The 18,644-nt window shown below is 45.6% G+C and overlaps 1 protein-coding gene across 1 annotated transcript in view; it reads left to right on the top strand.

The window, feature by feature from the left end:
• Positions 1–13,067, top strand: part of GP6 (glycoprotein VI platelet) — a gene marked incomplete at its 5' end in the record, with an annotated part of 37,569 nt that extends 24,502 nt beyond the window's left edge. Inside the window, 8 exon segments of the mRNA XM_081216088.1 lie at positions 1,379–1,414; positions 1,531–1,788; positions 5,855–6,139; positions 8,479–8,532; positions 10,132–10,191; positions 11,346–11,396; positions 12,280–12,443; positions 12,447–13,067. Coding sequence (XP_081072214.1) covers positions 1,379–1,414; positions 1,531–1,788; positions 5,855–6,139; positions 8,479–8,532; positions 10,132–10,191; positions 11,346–11,396; positions 12,280–12,443; positions 12,447–12,500 — 962 coding nt within the window. The 3' untranslated portion in view covers positions 12,501–13,067.
• Positions 13,068–18,644: the final 5,577 nt, after the last annotated feature.

Here is an 18,644-nt window from a genome sequence, read left to right as displayed (position 1 = left end):
GGAGTCCCATGTTTTTATTTGCTAAATCTGGCAACCCTAGTGAGACTTAAACTGATAATGCTACTAACTGAGCAAAACGGTTAAAAAAAAAAAGTCTTAGCTTGAGAGAAAAAGGGCAGTTCAACCTAGAGAAGAATTAGTTCAGTTAGAAGAGAAAATGGGGGGAAGGCACCTCCAAGGAAAAAAGTGGAATTTATAGATTATGCAGTTTGATAGATGTGTAAAGTTACATGGAAAGGCTATTGAAAATTGTGGAAAGAATTAGATATAGGTTCAAGGAACACTATGCGGATGGAAATAAACCATACAATTATTGATCCTAGGGAAAATAAATAGAAAAATAGTATATAGGTACATTATAATGCTCAGGTGTGAATAATATTTGCACAGTCATAATAATGACTTAACCAAAAAGCACAAAATAGGGAGAATATTGATTTAACCCAAAAGCATAAGATAGGGAGGAATCCAGTATTAATGCACCCTGAGAGCTCTTGACTTATGATTTAATGCAAGACACCACATCGGGATCTAATATATGGCATGGTGATTATAGCTAATAATACTGTAATATATACTTGAAAGTTGCTAAGAGACTAGATCTTCAGTGTTCTCACCACTGACAAGAAATAGCAACTATGTGTCCGGATAGAGGTGTCAGCTAGTACTATGGTGGTAACCATCCTGCAACAGAAAAATGTCTCAAATCAACACTGTTACACGTACACCACGTTATATGTCAATTACATCTCTATGAAACTGGAAAAAAGTGAGAGACCCTTCTAGCACACAGCTCCCTTCTCCTTCCAGCTGTGTGAATGGGGAAGTGTACCGCAGGGAGGTGGGGGGTGCGGCAAGGAATCCCTGTTCAGCTTTTTAAAAATTGTGGTAAAATAATACACTTCACATAAAATTTACCATTAATGACATGTAGTCCACTCACAATGTTGTGCAACCAACACGTCTGTCTAGTTCCAAGGCCTTTTCACCACTCCAAAAGGAAATCTCCTACCCATTACAATCACTCCCCAATCCCCCCTCCTCCCGGTACCCGCCACCCCCACATCTACTGTCTCTGGACAGATTGATCCACTCTGGATGTTTCATATAAATGGAATCATACAATCATGGCCTTTTATGGCTGGCTTCTTTCACTTCAATTACGTGCACGTGTGTCTTTGAAAAAAAATTATGACAAAAGAAAGCGAACACCTGAAACTAACACGTTGTTAATCAACTATACCCCCAACATAACATAACAATTAAAAAGAAGAAAAGAAAGCCAATGCATGCAAGTTTCTCATCCCCGTGCCCAACACGCAGTAACTGTGGATTCATGCTGAGGTCCTGGTGATTGACCTTTTGCTTCTTTCCTCAGGGCTGTGTCTGGGGCAGGTGGTACAGGCTCAGAAAGGTGAGTCCAGATCCCTCTTCTGGGTTCAGCCAGCAAGAGGGCAGGAGGGGGGTGGGAGAGCCCAGGAGGGGGCTCTGTTGCAAGCTGACTTCTGCTAGGCTCTGCTTCCCTTCCAGGCCCACTGCCCAAGCCCTCCCTCCAGGCCCGGCCCAGCTCCCTTGTGCCCCTGGGGAAGCCGGTGACCATCAGCTGCGAGGGCCCACCAGGCGCGGACTTGTACCGCCTGGAGGAACTGATATCCCGGAAGTATTTGGACCAGGCGGAGCTCTCCATCTCAGCCATGGAAAAACGCTTCGTCGGACGCTACCGCTGCTCCTATCAGAGCGGGAACAGCTGGTCTCCCCCCAGCAACCAGCTGGAGCTGGTTGCTACTGGTAACTGGGCGTGGGGGTGTGGCTGGACTTGTAGCCGCAGGGCTGCGTGGTCCTCAGTTCTGGGCTCAGACAGAGGGGGTTATGATGACGGTAAATCCAAAGTCCCAATCCAAAATCCCAGAGGGGTTGGGACTAGGGTGGGGCAAGCGAGGCATTGGCTTTAAGTGCTAAATTTAGGTGCCAAAAAACTCAGTAATCAACATAAGTAATACGTTAATGCAATATCTTAAAAAAAAAACCAAATCAATGCAAAAACATCCACGATGTATACAATACCGCAATTTTAAGTAAAGACAAATTCCAGGAATGCCATTCCAAGCCACATCCAAACCTGACACAAGATGAAAAATGCGTACCCCTCTAGCCACATTTTTGCATTGGAAAAAAAATTTTATTTCTTTATTGGTTGCACTGTGTGGCATGCGGGAGCTTAGTTCCCTGACTAGGGATCCAGCCCATGCCCCCTGCAGTGGAAGCGCGGAGTCCTAACCACTGGACCGCCAGGGAAGTCCCACGTTTATGCGTTTTTATTTTTATTTTTTGATGGAATAAAATGTTCTCAGCTTATCCTTTTCTAGCTAATGCATTTTTAAATGATTATTTTCTGAAGTGGCTTTAAAAAATATTGAGTTTGCTTCCATGAAAGCAAGGAGAGTAAAATGAAAATGAATCCTGTTTATTTTTTGTATAAATAAAATAAAGTGACTTTTAGTAATCTACTTTTAAACTTTTCAATATTTTTTCAGCTATGTTCATAGCGTGGAAAAAATGAACCATAAAAAGCCATAAAGACGTTTTGAGCCTTTTGCCTCCAATTATCAGGCAACTTTTACTGTTGTGAGTGCTGCGTGCCAGGCGTGGATCAGGATGCTCTGTGATGGTAATAATAGCAAGTTATACAGTAGCGTAGGTTCATGTTTCAGACTTCAACATGGCTCCCCTGGGCACAGTTGGATTCTGTCTTTGTTTAAAATCTTGATATTTTGTTCCCTGTAAATGTGTTTGCATTCATTTTTATTTTAAAATTTGCATTAAAATAATATTTATCTTGATTATGAAGGGTTTTTTTTTTTTTTTCATCCGAAGAGAGTGCCTAGCTTGCCTCACCCTAACTCCTGACTACTTGACGTACAGTGGTCCACCAGTGTGCCTTGGGGGCTGACTCAAATACTATCTTTTTTTTTTTTTTTTTTTTTTGCAGTACGCGGGCCTCTCCCGTTGCGGAGCACAGGCGGAGCACAGGCTCCGGACGCGCAGGCTCAGCGACCATGGCTCACGGGCCCAGCCGCCCCGCGGCATGTGGGATCTTCCCGGACCGGGGCGCGAACCCGTTTCCCCTGCATTGGCAGGCAGACTCTCAACCACTGAGCCACCAGGGAAGCCCTACTATCTTTTTTTGTGTGTGTGGTATGCGGGCCTTTCACTGTTGTGGCCTCTCCTATTGTGGAGCACAGGCTCCGGACATGCAGGCTCAGTGGCCATGGCTCACGGGCCCAGCCGCTCCGCGGCATGTGGGATCCTCCCAGACCGGGGCTCGAACCTGTGTCCCCCGCATCGGCAGGCAGACTCTCAACCACTGCGCCACCAGGGAAGCCCTATCTTTTTTTAAATTTTATTTTTAAAAGAAGATAGCTTATTTATTTATTTGTTTATTTATTGGCCTCACCACACAGCATGGGGGATCTTAGCTCCCCCACCAGGGATCAAACTTGCGCCCTTGCACTGGAAGTGCAGAGTCTTAACCACTGCACCGCTAGGGAAGTCCCCCATCAAATACTATCTTCTCATTATTTCCCTCACCACCCTACTTAAAATTCCATCTCGATTTAAAAGGGCATTCATCATTATCTGGTATGCCACACATTTACTTATCTATTTTTTTCTTAATTTATTTTTTATTTATTTATTTTTGGCTATACTGGGTCTTCGTTGCTGCGCGCGGGCTTTCTCTAGTTGCGGCGAGCGGGGGCTACTCTTCGTTGCAGTGTGCAGACTTCTCATTGCGGTGGCTTCTCTTGTTGCGGAGCACGGGCTCTAGGCGTGCGGACTTCAGTAGTTGTGGCTCGTCGGCTCTAGAGCTCAGGCTCAGTAGTTGTGGTGCACAGGCTTAGTTGCTCTGTGGCATGTGGGATCTTCCCGGACCAGGGCTGGAACCCGTGTCTCCTGCATTGGCAGGTGGATTCTTAACCACTGCGCCACCGGGGAAGCCCTACTTATCTATTAGTTGTTGGCTATTCTTTCTTCCGGATGGGATTTTTATTTCTAGAGACTAATACATAATAGTTGCTCAGAGGAAAAAATTGTTGAATGAATGAATGCACCATAATTATCAGACAACTTTTTTTTTTTTTTTTTTGCGGTACGCGGGCCCCTCACTGTTGTGGTCTCTCCCGTTGCGGAGCACAGGCTCCGGACGCGCAGGCTCAACGGCCATGGCTCACGGGCCCAGCCGCTCTGCGGCATGTGGGATCTTCCCGGACCGGGGCACGAACCCATGTCCCCTGCATCGGCAGGCGGACTCTCAACCACCGCACCACCAGGGAAGCCCTATCAGGCAACTTTGGCTGTTGTGAGTATGGCTTTCCAGGCGCGGCTTGTGATGCTCCATGATGACAATAATTATATCAAATTACGTAGTAGGATAGTTTCACCTTTAGGAGCAGACAGCCTGGAGCCAACCTCCATGATTGCAGATTCCAGCTCTGCCACTTATACTATCCTGTGACCTCGGACGAGTGATTCAGCATTGTGTACTTTAGTTTCATGTATAAAGTGGGAATATTTATAGGGATGAATGCATAGGTCTTTGTGAGGATTCAGTGAATGATATATGGCATGGTCTAGGAACAGCACCTGGAATCTGGCACTCTAATACGTTTACAATATAACTATTGTATACTGTAATACAAGCTTACAGTATAATATCAGGTTAAGCTAGTTTGTTACTACCATTATATTTTGGGTGCTTGCTATGCATTCTGTATTCTGTTAAATGCTTAATACATATTGTCTCATCCAATCATTCCCATTTCATAGAAGAGAACACGGAGGCACAGATACAGGGGGAGATTCGTCCAGCCCCTAAGCTGCAAAACCAGGATTTGAGCCTGGGTACCGTGATGTCACTCCTGTCATGCTCCCTTAACCGCTTTGTGAGCTGGTGGTGGGAAGAGTAGCTTCTCTAGGCTGGATACAGCTGGAAAGTTCCCTAGCCTGGAAAGAGGTGGGGGAACCTTCCCATCCCCACAGCTGAGACCCTGGCCACCATCTTTATTTATTTATTTATTTATTTTCAGTTTTAATATTTTCTTAATTGAAATATAGTTGGCTTACAATGTTGTGTTAATTTCTGCTGTACAGCAAAGTGATTCGGTTTTATATATATATATATATATATATATATATATATATATATATACATTCTATTTTTTAAAATATTCTTTTCCATCATGGTTTATCATAGGATATTGAATACAGTTCCCTGTGCTACAGAGTAGGACCTTGTTGTTTATCCATTCTGTATATAAAAGGTACATTTGCTAACCCCAACCTCCCACTCCATCCCTCCCCTAAACCCCCTCCCCCTTGGCAACCACCAGTCTGTTCTCTATGTCGGTGAGTCTGTTTTTATTTCATAGATATATTCATTTGTGTCATATTTTAGATTCCACATATAAGTGATATCATATGGTATTTGTCTTTCTCTTTCTGACTTACTTCACTTAGTATGATAATCTCTAGTTGCATCCAGGTTGCTGCAAATGGCATTATTTCATCCCGTTTTATGGCTGAGTAGTACTCCATTGTATATATGTACCACATCTTCTTTATCCATTCATCTGTTGATGGACATTTAGGTTGTTTCCATGCTTTGGCTATTGTGAGTAATGCTGCTGTGAACATAGGGGTGCATGTATCTTTTTGAATTAGAGTTTTGTCTGGCTATATGCCCAGGCATGGGATTGCTGGATCATACGGTAATTCTATTTTTAGTTTTCTAAGGAACCTCCATACTGTTTTCCACAGGGGCCACCATCTTTAATACCAGAGTTTTCTTCTCTCCCAGGAGTTTTCACCAAGCCCTCGCTCTCAGCCCAGCCCAGCACGGCAGTGGCCCCAGGAGTGGACGTAACTCTACGGTGTCAGAGCCAGTATAGTTTTGACCAATTTGCTCTGTACAAGGAGGGGGACACTGGGCCCTACAAGACACCTGACAGGTGGTACCAGGCTGATTTTCCCATCACCACGGTGACTGCTGCCCACAGCGGGACCTACCGATGCTACAGCTTTTCCAGCAGATCTCCATACCTGTGGTCGGCCCCCAGCGACCCCCTGGAGCTCGTGGTCACAGGTTAGGGGTGCAGACCAAACCTTTTCTCCCAGCCTTCACAGGCCCTGGTGGAAGCTCCCAGGGGAGGGACCAATAGGCATGAAGAAAGTGGGAGGGCAGGAGAAGACAGAGGCTTTGGAGGATGTATGAGTGTCTGAGTGCTGCTGTAACAATTCACCATGAATTCACGGGTTTAAAAAATCACAAATTTATTACCTTACAGTTCTGGAGGTCAGAAGTCAAAAAGGGGTCCTGCGGGGATAAAACAAAGGTGTCAGCCAAGGCTGACCGGAGGCTCAAGGAGAGGTTTCTGGTGCCTTTTCCAGCTTCTAGAGGTGCCTACATCTCTTGGCTTCCATGGTCCATTGCTTCATCATCAAAGTCAGCATCATAGCATCTTCTAATCTATCTCTGACTCTTCCTCCTTCCTGCCTCTCTCTTATGCTTTTAAGGACCCTTGTGATTGGACCCACCCAGGTAGTCCAGGGTAATCTCCCCAGCCCAGGATTCTTTTTAAAAAAAGTTTTATTGAAGTATAGTTGATTTACAATGTTGTGTTAGTTTCAGGTGCATGGCAGAATGAATCAGTTATACATATACATATATGCAGTCTTTTCATTTACTTTATTTTTATTTTTTAAAATTTTATTTATTTCTTTTTTCTTTTTTTTTTTTTTTTTTTCTGCACTGAGTGGCATGCGGGAGCTTTAGTTCCCCAACCAGGGATCAAACCTGTGCCCCCTACAGTGGATGCACGGACCCCTGGACCACCAGGGAATTCCCTACTTTATTTTATTAATTAATTAATTTATTTTTAGGCCGGGCCATGCAGCATGTGGGATCTTAGTTCTCCGAGCAGGGATCGAATCTGCGCCCCCTGCATTGGGAGTGTGGAGTCTTAACCACTGGACCACCAGGGAGATCCCTTATTTTTATTTAAAAAATTTTTTAAAATTTTATATTGGAGTATAGTTGATTAACAATGTTATGTTAGTTTCAGGTGTATAGCAAAGAGTTTCAGTTATACATATACGTATATCCACTCTTTTTAAGATTCTTTTCCCATACGTTACAGAGTATTGAGCAGAGTTCCCTGTGCTATACAGTAGGTCCTTATTAGTTGTCTATTTTATACATAGTAGGGTGTATGCATCAATCCCAATCTCCCAATTTATCCCTCCCCGCTTTCCCCCTGGTAACCATAAGTTTGTTTTCTATATCTGTGACTCTATTTCTGTTTTGTAAATAAGTTCATTTGTACCCTTTTTTTAAGATTCCAAATATGAGCAATATCTTGTGATATTTGTCTTTCTGTGTCCGACTTATTTCACTCAGTATGACAATCTCTAGATCCATCCATGTTGCTGCGAGTCAGCCCAAGATTCTTAATCATATCTGCAAAGTCCCTTTTGCCATGTAAGGTACCATAGTCACTGGTTCTGGGGATTAGGATACTGTCATATTTGGGAGGCCATTATTCTGGGTATACACATTAAGAAAAATAAATTTTATTTATTTATTTACTATTGTTATTTTTTTTGCGGTACGCGGGCCTCTCACTGTTGTGGCCTCTCCTGTTGCGGAGCACAGGCTCTGGACGCGCAGGCTCAGCAGCCATGGCTCACAGGCCCAGCTGCTATGCAGCATGTGGGATCTTCCCGGACCGGGGCACGAACCCGTGTCCCCTGCATCAGCAGGCGGACTCCTAACCACTGTGCCACCAGGGAAGCCCTAAATTTTATTTATTTTTAAAATTTTTTTGGTCATGCTGTGCAGCTTGCGGGATCTTAGTTCCCCAACCAGGGATTGAACCCACGCCCTCAGCAGTGAAAGCATGGAGTCCTAACCTCTGGACCACCAGGGAATTCCCAAGAAAAAGAAATTTTAATACTATGAATAATGCCTTGTGATTTGTCTAGGTAAAAAAAAAAAATCCACAAGCAAGCAGCAAGGGTGGTGGGAGAGGAAAGCGGGGCTGTGTTTTATTCCTTAGGCAGTTCCCTTTTCTCCCCACATGGGATGCCTGTCTTTCCCCAGATGTATCCCATAGTTTCTGTCTCCTCATCTGCTTCCCAGGAGGCAAGAGCCCGGTCTGTTCCCAGGGAAGGCAGATAAGACGGCAGGTCACAGAGATCCCGAAGAAAGGAAAGCACTGAGGTTTGAAAAGCAGGGAAGGCAGCTACAGGGCAGCCCCAGAATGTGCTAGGTGTGCCTTTCAAATGCTATTTAACACCCATGACAGTCCAATGATGGAAGCGTCTTTATTTTTATTTTCCAGGTGAGGAAACTGGGTTTGCTCAGGATCCATACCTAACAGAGCACAGAATCATCCTCTCTCTTTTCTTTTTCTGATTTCTCAGGGACCTCTTTTACCCCCAGCTGGTTGCCTACAGAACCACCTTCCTCTGTAACAGGTAAGTTCCAGAGGATTCACTCTGGTTTCTGTGGTATAAGGCACATGGACCCCCTTTTCTTTCTCCTCTTTGTCTAGATTTCTCAGTTTATTTCATTTGCCTCTTTCACAGATTTGCTTTATTTTTTTTTTTTTTTTTTTTTTTTATTTTTTTTTTTTTTATTTTTTTTGCTGTACGTGGGCCTCTCACTGTTGTGGCCTCTCCCGTTGCGGAGCACAGGCTCCGGACGCGCAGGCTCAACGGCCATGGCTCACGGGCCCAACCGCTCCGCGGCATGTGGGATCTTCCCAGACCGGGGCACGAACCCGTGTCCCCTGACATCGGCAGGCGGACTCTCAACCACTGCGCCACCAGGGAAGCCCTGCTTTATTTTTAAAATCCCTTATTTCTGCTTGTAAAGAAGGTATAATAAATGTATAGATATGACTATCCTGTCCCACATCCCCACCTCTCTCCAGCCTTTCGGGGATGGTTTATGATGTCTAACCTGTAGAAGAATAAGCAGAGTGGCTTGTAAAATTGTAGATTCCTGGGCTCCAGTTCTGAGTCTCTGATTCCATTGATCAGTGGTTCTCAAACTGTAGTGGGCTTGAGAATCACTTGGAGAGCTTATAAAGGACAGATTCCTAGACCCCTAGAGTTTCTGATTCAGAGGGTCTCGGGTGGGGTCCAATAATTTTCAAGTTCCCAGGGGATGCTGATGCTGCTGGTCTGGGGATGCTACTTTGAGAACCACTGCCCTACCTTTTGTGTGAGCCATGGTCTTCCCAATTTTCATGGCATCTCAGCTGCTTCCGGCGGTATCGGATGTCAGCCTGTGTCTTAAGAAATAGTACTCTAGGTCTTCCCTGGTGGCGCAGTGGTTAAGAATCCACCTGCCAATGCAGGGAACATGGGTTCGAGCCCTGGTCCGGGAAGATCCTGCATGCCGCGGAGCAACTAAGCCCGTGTGCCACAACTACTGAGCCTGCGCTCTAGAGCCCATGCTCCACAACAAGAAGCCACCGCAATGAGAAGCCCTGCACCACAATGAAGGGTAGTCCCCGCTCGCTGCAACTAGAGTAAGCCCGCACATAGCAACAAAGACCCAGTGCAGCCCAAAATAAATAAATAAAATAAATTTAAAAAAAAGAAAGGGGCCTCCCTGGTGGCGCAGTGGTTGAGAGTCCGCCTGCCGATGCAGGGGATACGGGTTCGTGTCCCGGTCTGGGAGGATCCCATATGCCGCGGAGCGGCTGGGCCCGTGAGCCATGGCCGCTGGGCCTGCGCATCCGGAGCCTGTGCTCCGCAACGGGAGAGGCCACAACAGTGAGAAGCCCGCATACCGCAAAAAGAAAAAAAAAAAAAAGAAAGAAAGAAATAGTACGCTAGGCTGTGACATCTCGAAATGACACCTGACACCTCATTCCTTATTAAGCCACTCAGAAGTAGAAGGAAGTCTATTTTGGGCTTTTTGAGTTTGTCTTTCCTGTGTGTCTGGGCAGTGTGTGTTAGAGAAATGGGTTCCAGGGAGACTGGATATCTCAGAAGGGGTATGGAGAGAAGGGACTTACTGGGCAAACCTGACATTACCCAATTCCTTATAATCTTCTTGCTTAGAATTCTCAGAAGCCTCCAAGAAACTGAACCACTCACTCGTGAACGAAGTTTCCACCACTGGTGAGTATCCAGGCACCCAGAGCTCAACAGAAAGGAGTCGGAGGATTGGGCTCTCTTCCATCGTCTCAGGCTGTAGGCTTTTTTTTTTTTAATTTTTAAAAATTTTACAATGTGTTTCTACTGTACAGAAAAGTGAATCAGATATACATATACATATAATCCCCTCTTCTTTGGATTTCCTTCCCATTTAGGTCACCACAGAGCATTGAGTAGAGTTCCCTGTGCTCTACAGTAGGTTCTCATTAGTTATCTATTTTATACATAGTATCAATAGTGTATATATGTCAATCCCCCTCTCCCAATTCATCCCACTCCCCCCTTCCCACCTTGGCCTCCATACATTTGTTCTCTACGTCTGTGTCAGGCTGTAGGCTTTTAATCTGCTTCTCAAAACCACCTGATTCTTCCCAGGAAAGCCCATGGTTTGAAGATGAGGATGGGATGGAGACGGGCTCTGAGCTTGGGGGCAGAAGAGTGTTCTGGGTAATGTGGCTGTTTCCAAGATGGCGGCACCAAGGCTATCATGGGGAGACCATTGCTCATCCCTACACATTGCTCTTCTGACTTGGCTCTGATCCATGTGTGTAATCTTGTTCCCATTGCTTCCAGGCACAGCCCGTGCTTCAGCCCCAAATAGATCATAGTTACCTGGACACAGTACATTTTTCTTATTCCTCCAGTCCAATGCACATATACTTCCTTTATGCTGCCATTCTCTTTGCCCTTGGCTTCCCCAGAAAAAAGTCTCCATTTCCCCCAAGATGGAAAACCTTTGACAGATCCCCAGAGGACAGGTTAGATATCTCCACTGCGTCCACACAACTCTAGCTTTTTTTAGGTTCCTGATGCCAGCAGGGTCCTTCTAAGACCCTGATGAGATTCCTCCTCACCCTCTGTTCAAAACCTTTCTGGGTTCCCAGTCACTCTCAGGACAGATAGGAAAACTGACTCATACATGTGAAGTCATTTGCCCGAGACCCTGCATCTAATAAGTGATGGGTCTGGGGTTCAAACTGGAACACCCTGACTCTACAGTTCATGCTCTTCTTATAACCCTGGAATTCCAGCTCCCAAGTGCATGTGTTCAGGATAGCGGTAGAAACGGGTAGGAGAGATGGTTCCACCCCTTTACACGTATCCTTTTTGATTCCCAGAAACTTCTAGGAACATCACCGTCCTTCCAAAGGAGTCAGACCCTCCAACTGGTGAGCAAGTGTCCTTCTCTGGACCAACTTCCTTTCCCCGTCCCATGTCTTTACCCAAAGCTGGCTGCTTTCCCTACACAGAAGCTGCAGCTCTGTGATCTTGGGTTCTTGTGTGTAAAGTATGAGGTGGAGGGGGGCTGTTAGTGTGTGGAGCTCCGAAGTGGGCAGGGATCAGGTGTGAAGGTGACCTTCTCAAAGGTCAGAGAAAGAAAGATAAATGTCATCTCTCTCCCCTCCCATTACATCAGTCTCTTCTTCCACAATTAGCCAAATAACCAGGTAGTGTCTGCGTGTGGGGTGAGGCTGTATCAGAGGCCTGTGAGGGGGTGTATGGAAGAGGTGATGCTTAGACAATTGGGCTTATCTGATCCTAACCCTTGGTGAGGAGGAGAGGAACCTTCTAGAAAGGAGATTGTCATCTAGCTAGCCGGGAGTAATAGAGTCTCAGATGTGGGATACGGCTATGAGAAACCCAGTATGTATGTGGGTCCTGGAGATGGGCTTTTTTTGTTTGTTTGTTTGTTTGTTTGGCTGCACCATGCTGCATGTGAGGTCTTTTATAAAAAATTGATTATTTACTTATTTATTTTCTTTCTTTTTTTTTTTGATTGTGTCAGGTCTTACCTGCGGCACGCGGGGTCTTTGTTGAGGCATGCGGGTTCTTTCATTGTGGTGCGAGGGCTTCTCTCTAGTTGTGGCGTGCGGGGCTTCTCTCTCTAGTTGTGTCACTCGGGCTCCAGGGCGCGTGGGCTCTGTAGTTGTGACACTTGGGCTTAGTTGCCCCACGGCATGTGGGATCTTAGTTCCCCGACTGGGGATTGAACTTGGGCCCCCTGTGGAGATGGGCTTTTATCATCAGCTTCTGTCTCTCTTGTTCCTCCAGGTCTTGCCTTCCAGTATTACACTAAGAGCAATCTGATCCGGATATGCCTTGGGGCTGTGATTCTAATACTCCTGGTGGGGCTTCTGGCAGAAGATTGGCACAGCCGAAAGAAACCCCTGATGCATCGGGTCCGAGCTGTCCACAGGCCGCTCCCACCCCTCCCTTAGACCCCGAAGTCACACAGTTGTCAGGATGGGGGTCGACCAGATGATCTTAACTGAGGATACCATCATTAGAATCCCAAGGCTTGGTTGTATCTAAGAGATAGGTCATGGGAGTGGGGAGGGGACTTAGTGTGGAGGAGTGTGAGAGTAAAAGGATAGAGGCTACAGCTGTGGAAAAGGAGGGCGGTGGGGGGGGTTGTTCTTCTTGGTGCCCCATCAAGGAGCTGTTGAGTCAGTGTCTGTTTGGCTCTGTGTCCCAGGACTCTCTTTGTTGGGGATGGAAGGACTCTAGTGGATGCCATAGTCTCCTCACTGATAGCTTGCTCATTGGGGACCTTGTGGCACCTTAATTGGCCCATCACACTTATCTCTTTCTTCAACCTTCCCTCATATGAGTTCCAGATTGACTTCTAATATTCCCCCCTCTCACAGCTGACCTGTTCTATCCTTTGCACAAAACTCTCCCACGTTTCCCCTGTGCCCACCCTGTGCTATTTTTTTTTCTTTTCTTTTTAACTGGAGTATAGTTGATGTACAATGTTGTGTTAGTTTCTGGTGTACAGCAAAGTGAATCAGTTCTGTGCTTTTTTTTCTGATTATCCCCAAACCTAACCCTTGCTCTAGCCCTATCTTAAGCTGTAGTCTGAAAAATCTCCTTTTGTTTCTCGAGATGTGCCTGGTTCTTTCAGGCTTTGGGGCATTCTGTTCTTTCCCCTTAGAAGATAATAATAATAATCATAACCAACATGCCAGTGGCTCGCCTTTATATTAGAAAAAAAGTCCAAAGTCCTAACTAAGTTTGTGCTAAAGGCTAGAATATGTAAATCCATAGAGATGAAAACAGTGATGGTTGACAGGGCTTGAGGGGAGAAAGGAATGGGAGTAATTACATAATCAGTTGTTTTTGTTTTTTTTTCCCGTCCGCGGGCCTCTCACTGCTGTGGCCTCTCCCGTTGCGGAGCACAGGCTCCGGACGCGCAGGCTCAGCGGCCATGGCTCACGGGCCCAGCCGCTCCACGGCATGTGGGATCTTCCCGGACCGGGGCACGAACCCGTGTCCCCCGCATCGGCGGGCGGACTCTCAACCACTGCGCCACCAGGGAAGCCCTAAGTGTGAGTTTTGAAAAGAGGATGAGATGTGACTTTTTATACAGTGAAGGAGAAGTATATTTTCAGGGTTTGTGTTGTGTGTGTGTGTATAGAAGCATCAAAGTGCCAGGTACTTTTTATAAATAGTAAGTTGACACATAGCAAGATGTGATTTCAGTTCCCATTTGCTTAGGCTGATTGATAAGGGCAAACATAATATTACACAGTTCAATTTATTTTCAAGGGAGACAGAAAGAAAAGTTGACAACAGTTATCAAGGTTTTTCTCCTGTGTTTTGAGTAAAAATATCCAGAACGTCTCTGGCCAAAGATCTTTCCGTTTCAGCAAATTGGGGCAAAATAGAAAACACTTCTTACACACACACACACACACACACACACACACACACTATGTGAGGTGATGGATATGTTAGCTTGATGGTGGTGATCATTTCACAACGTAAATGTATAACAAAATATCACACTGTACACCTGAAATATATAAAATTTCTATTTGTCAATTATATCACAATAAAGCTGGAAAAAAGCAGACTCTTGTAATAAAGCAAAATGTAAATACTTCTAGGGAAACCAAAGAAATAAAATCAGAAATTTAAAATCTCCCTCAGGAACTCCCACTTCTAGCTATCACAGGTGTATCAGACCAAACGTCTCACTGAGAATAACTATAATAAACATTGGATTAAAATCACACAGCTATATCTGTCACTTATATATCAGCCAAGGCTGCAAGGTCCCCCTAATGTCTGATGAATCCTGGTGTGCAGCAGGATGTCGCCTCCTTCTAGTGTTAGAGAAGAATTTTATTGGAGAGAGGTTTTAATATCTTTCTGATCTGGGTTTATCTGCCCTGATAGTTCTGAGACTTTTGTCAAGCTCTGCAATGTCTTTGAACTTCAATTCTCAATAGTATAGTTGAAATATTGTCCTTTTCACGGATGTGTGGTGGAGATTTCACATGTTTAATTATGTAGAGAATCTACTGTGACCCGGAGAATGTCCCTGACATTATCTAATTCTCATTTCTGTCTTCTTTATTCCTTTAACTCCTTTCCTCTCCACATCTCTCTCCCTCACCTTTTCCCTCTATTTCTCCAATTTAAAATAGAAAGTTGAGAATAACAGACAACAGCAAGGACCAGCAACCTGTGGCCAGTGGCTGAATCTGGCCCACCACTTGTTTTTGTCAATAAAGTTTTATTGGAACACAGTCAGCCCATTCGCTATATATTGTCTGTGGCTGCTTTCTTTCTGCAATGGCAGAATTGAGTAGTTGCTACGGATAATATATTTCCTGCAAAATTGAAAAGTATTTACTATCTGGCTCTGCAGAAAAAGTTTGCTGACCCCTGGTTAAGAGTATGCGCTCTAGGGCTTCCCTGGTGGCGCAGTGGTTGAGAATCTGCCTGCCAATACAGGGGACACAGATTCGATCCCTGGTCCGGGAGGATCCCACATGCTGCAGAGCAACTAAGCCCCATGCTCTACAACTACTGAGCCTGTGCTCTAGAGCCTGCAAGCCACAACTACTGAGCCCGTGTGTCACAACTACTGAGCCCACGTGCTGCAACTACTGAAGCCCGCGTGCCTAGAGCCCATGCTCTGCAACAAGAGAAGCCACCGCAGTAAGAAGCCCACGCACCTCAACAAAGAGTAGCCCCCACTCGCGGCAAATAGAGAAAGTCCGTGCGCAGCAACAAAGACCCAACACAGCCAAAAATAAATAAATAAATTTATTAAAACAAAAGAGTATGTGCTCTAGATTTTGACTGCCTTTCACACTCTCTGCCTCAGGTTTACAGAACAGTTATGATAATAGTAATACCTGTCTCATATTATTGTTTGAGGATTGAATGAGATAATATATGCAATGGGCTTAGAATGTACGTGACATGTTATCATCACTAAATTTTATGGTTTTAAAAAATTGAATTAGAGTTGATTTAAAATATTGTTAGTTTCAGGTGTACAGCATAGTGATTCAGTTATTTTTTTCTGATTATATTCCATTATAGGTTCTTAGAAGATATTGAATATTATTATTTAGCCACAGGCTATTTTCCAGTCATAGAGCCTGGAGAGTCCTCAGGTTTTCATTTTTTTTTCCTTGAAAAACATTGGCTCTCAAAGAGGCAAAATGAGTTAAAATTAATACCTTTAAGAATTGATACAAAATAAGTGACATGGATGCACACTTAAATGTCAACAGTAACTAATACCATCAGCTGTAGAACAAATGAACTTGACCATTGTGATAGATACATTTTAGTTAACATAGAATATGGATGCATTTCAATATCCTTGGTATGATGGAGTCAGCTAATTGCACCTGTGTCAGTGGTTCTCAACCAGGGGTGATTTTTGTTCCCCAGCGGACATTTGACAAAGTTCGGAGACATTTTTGGTTGTCAGAACTGGATGGTGCTACTGGCATCTAGTGGGTAGAGACCAGGGATGTTGCTAAACATCCTACCATGCACAGGACAGATCCCCCTAACAAAGAATCATCCATCTCAAAATATTACTAGGTGCCAGGGTTGAAAAACCTGACTTGGTCTGGGAGAGAGATTGCACGTTTGAATTGAGACAGGCTGGGGAATCCCCTGGTGGTACAGTGGTTAAGAATCCACCTTCCAATACAGGGGGCGTGGGTTCCATCCCTGGTCGGGGAACTAAGATCTAACATGATGCATGGTGCGGCCAAAAATTAAAAATAAATAAAATATAGTAAACAGCAATTTTTAAAACTTAAAAAAAATACAAGAATTGAGACGGGCTGGGACCTGGGACCCTTTGCTGCAATGCTTGCACCTGGACTCCTCCAGCAACAAAATACAAAGAAACTACATGGGACTAAAAATAACTGCGTGCCTGCCTACAGGTGGGGCAAATTCTGGACAAAAGATACAAAGAGACCAAAAAACGCAACTGACAATTTTGAAGAGCCCGGAGCAAAAGCAGGGTACTGAGCATGCCCCCTGCACAAAACACCACCTCATGGGTGGGCAAACCACCTAAGTCCCCCCTCCAGCCCGACCCCCTGGATACACCCCTACCCTCTCCCCATATAAGGAGAGAGCTCACCCCCCTCCCCCTGCCTTGGGGAGCAAGCCAGTAAGGGAATCTGATGTTGGTTCTCTCTCCCCGCTGCTGCAGCAAGTGCCCCAGTAAAACCTTGCACGAATTTCTTGTCTGGCCTCTGATCAATTTCTATTGATTGGGGAAGGTCAAGAACCCTGGTCAGTAGCAGAATCACCTGGGGGGCTTTTGAAGCCTCCTGGCTCCTTAAAGCCCACCCCAGACCAATTCAAGTAGGATGACCAAGGATAGGACCTGGGTAATTTCAATGTGAGTCTCATTTTAAAGATTGAGAACCACCGGTTGATCATTATAGGGAGAGCCATTTCACCCTGGGCAGGAAGTCCTGCCCTCCCCCCAGGTGCCATGGGCCAATCACAGAGTGTGCCCTCCCCCCAGGTGCCATGGGCCAATCACAGAGTGCGGGCTGGTAGAAGACTTTCTCTCGTTGGAGGTTTTGCTTTGCATGAAATAACGCACAGGTTGTGACTGGGTCGTAGCCAAAGGGAGGTGAGTACCTACTCTTGTACCTGTTTCTGGCTGATATCTTAAGTCAGTGGCAATTATTGGTGGAGTCTCTAGCACAGAATGTTGTGAGCTTGGGCTTCCCTGGTGGCGCAGTGGTTGAGAGTCCGCCTGCCGATGCAGGGGACACGGGTTCGTGCCCCGTTCCGCGAAGGTCTCACATGCCGCGGAGTGGCTGGGCCCGTGAGCCATGGCCGCTGAGCCTGCGCGTCCGGAGCCTGTGCTCCGCAACGGGAGAGGCCACAACAGTGAGAGGCCTGCGTACCACAAAAAAAAAAAAAAAAAAAAAGAATGTTGCGAGCTTGAATGGCTGGCGTGAGACTTTGAGAAGGTTTTTGCAGTCCTCAAGTTGAGCTCTCTTTATAAGGAGGAGACGAGATTTGGAGGGGGGACAGCTGCCAATGATTTCATGTGTAACTTTTTTCTTCCCATGCTATTTTTTTTTTTTTTTTTTTTTTTTTTTTTTGTGGTACGTGGGCCTCTCACTGCTGTGGCCTCTCCCGTTGCGGAGCACAGGCTCTGGACGCGCAGGCTCAGCGGCCATAGCTCACGGGCCCAGCCACTCCACGGTATGTGGGATCTTCCCAGACCGGGGCACGAACCCGTGTCCTCTGCATCGGCAGGCGGACTCTCAACCACTGCGCCACCAGGGAAGCCCTTCCAATGCTATTTTTAAGTGTTTCTTTAAGGTATGATTTCCATCTTGCAAAATCCACCCATTTGAAGTGTACAGTGATTTTTAGCAGACTTACAACAGAGTTGTGCAACCATAACTATAACCCAATTTCAGGACGTTTCCATCACCCCAAAGAGATCCCTCAGGCCCACCTGCGGTATCCTCGCATTCCCACTGGAATTTCCAGCAGAGGACCACTGTGTCTGAGCCTCAGTTTTTCATCTATAATTTGGGATGGTATCACTCCTTGATCTCAAAAGACGGATGCAAGTGTCACTGTCATGAAGGGTGAGGGACAGCGACGTCATCATGAATTTATAAATTTGTATTTTTTCCCCCCCAAATGCTTGTGGTGACAGAGCATCAAGGGGAACTGCTGCTGCTAATTAGATGCAGAGTCCTGAGCAATCCTGTAGTTCCAGGCGGCCACATACCGCTTCCTGTTCAGCAAGTGCCTTTGCTTTTATTTCACAGCAGAGCCTTCCAGGCTTGTTCCAGCTCAGGTCCTAAGTTTCTCAGCACTGGTCTTCACCCTTATGTTGCTCATCCCTATTTCAAATAAAGAACCGCTTGGGACTTCCCTGGCGTCCAGTGGTTAGGGTTCTTAGCTTCCACTGCAGGGGGCACGGGTTCCACCCCTGGTTTGGGAGCTAAGATCCCACGTGCCCCGTGGCACGGCCAAAAGAAAAAAAAACCCAAATCAAAGAACTGCTTTCTGCTAAGGGTAAAGCTATTCACCTGTAGTCCATTTGACTCCATCAACTCATTTTGTTATTCATTTTTCAAGGCTACCTCTCAGGTCCCGCTTTTATC

The sequence above is a fragment of the Mesoplodon bidens genome (genome assembly GCF_964165515.1).
Source record: "Mesoplodon bidens genome assembly, chromosome: 18".
In the NCBI taxonomy this organism is placed as follows: Eukaryota; Metazoa; Chordata; class Mammalia; order Artiodactyla; family Ziphiidae; genus Mesoplodon; species Mesoplodon bidens.
This window is presented reverse-complemented; position numbering and strand designations above follow the sequence as displayed.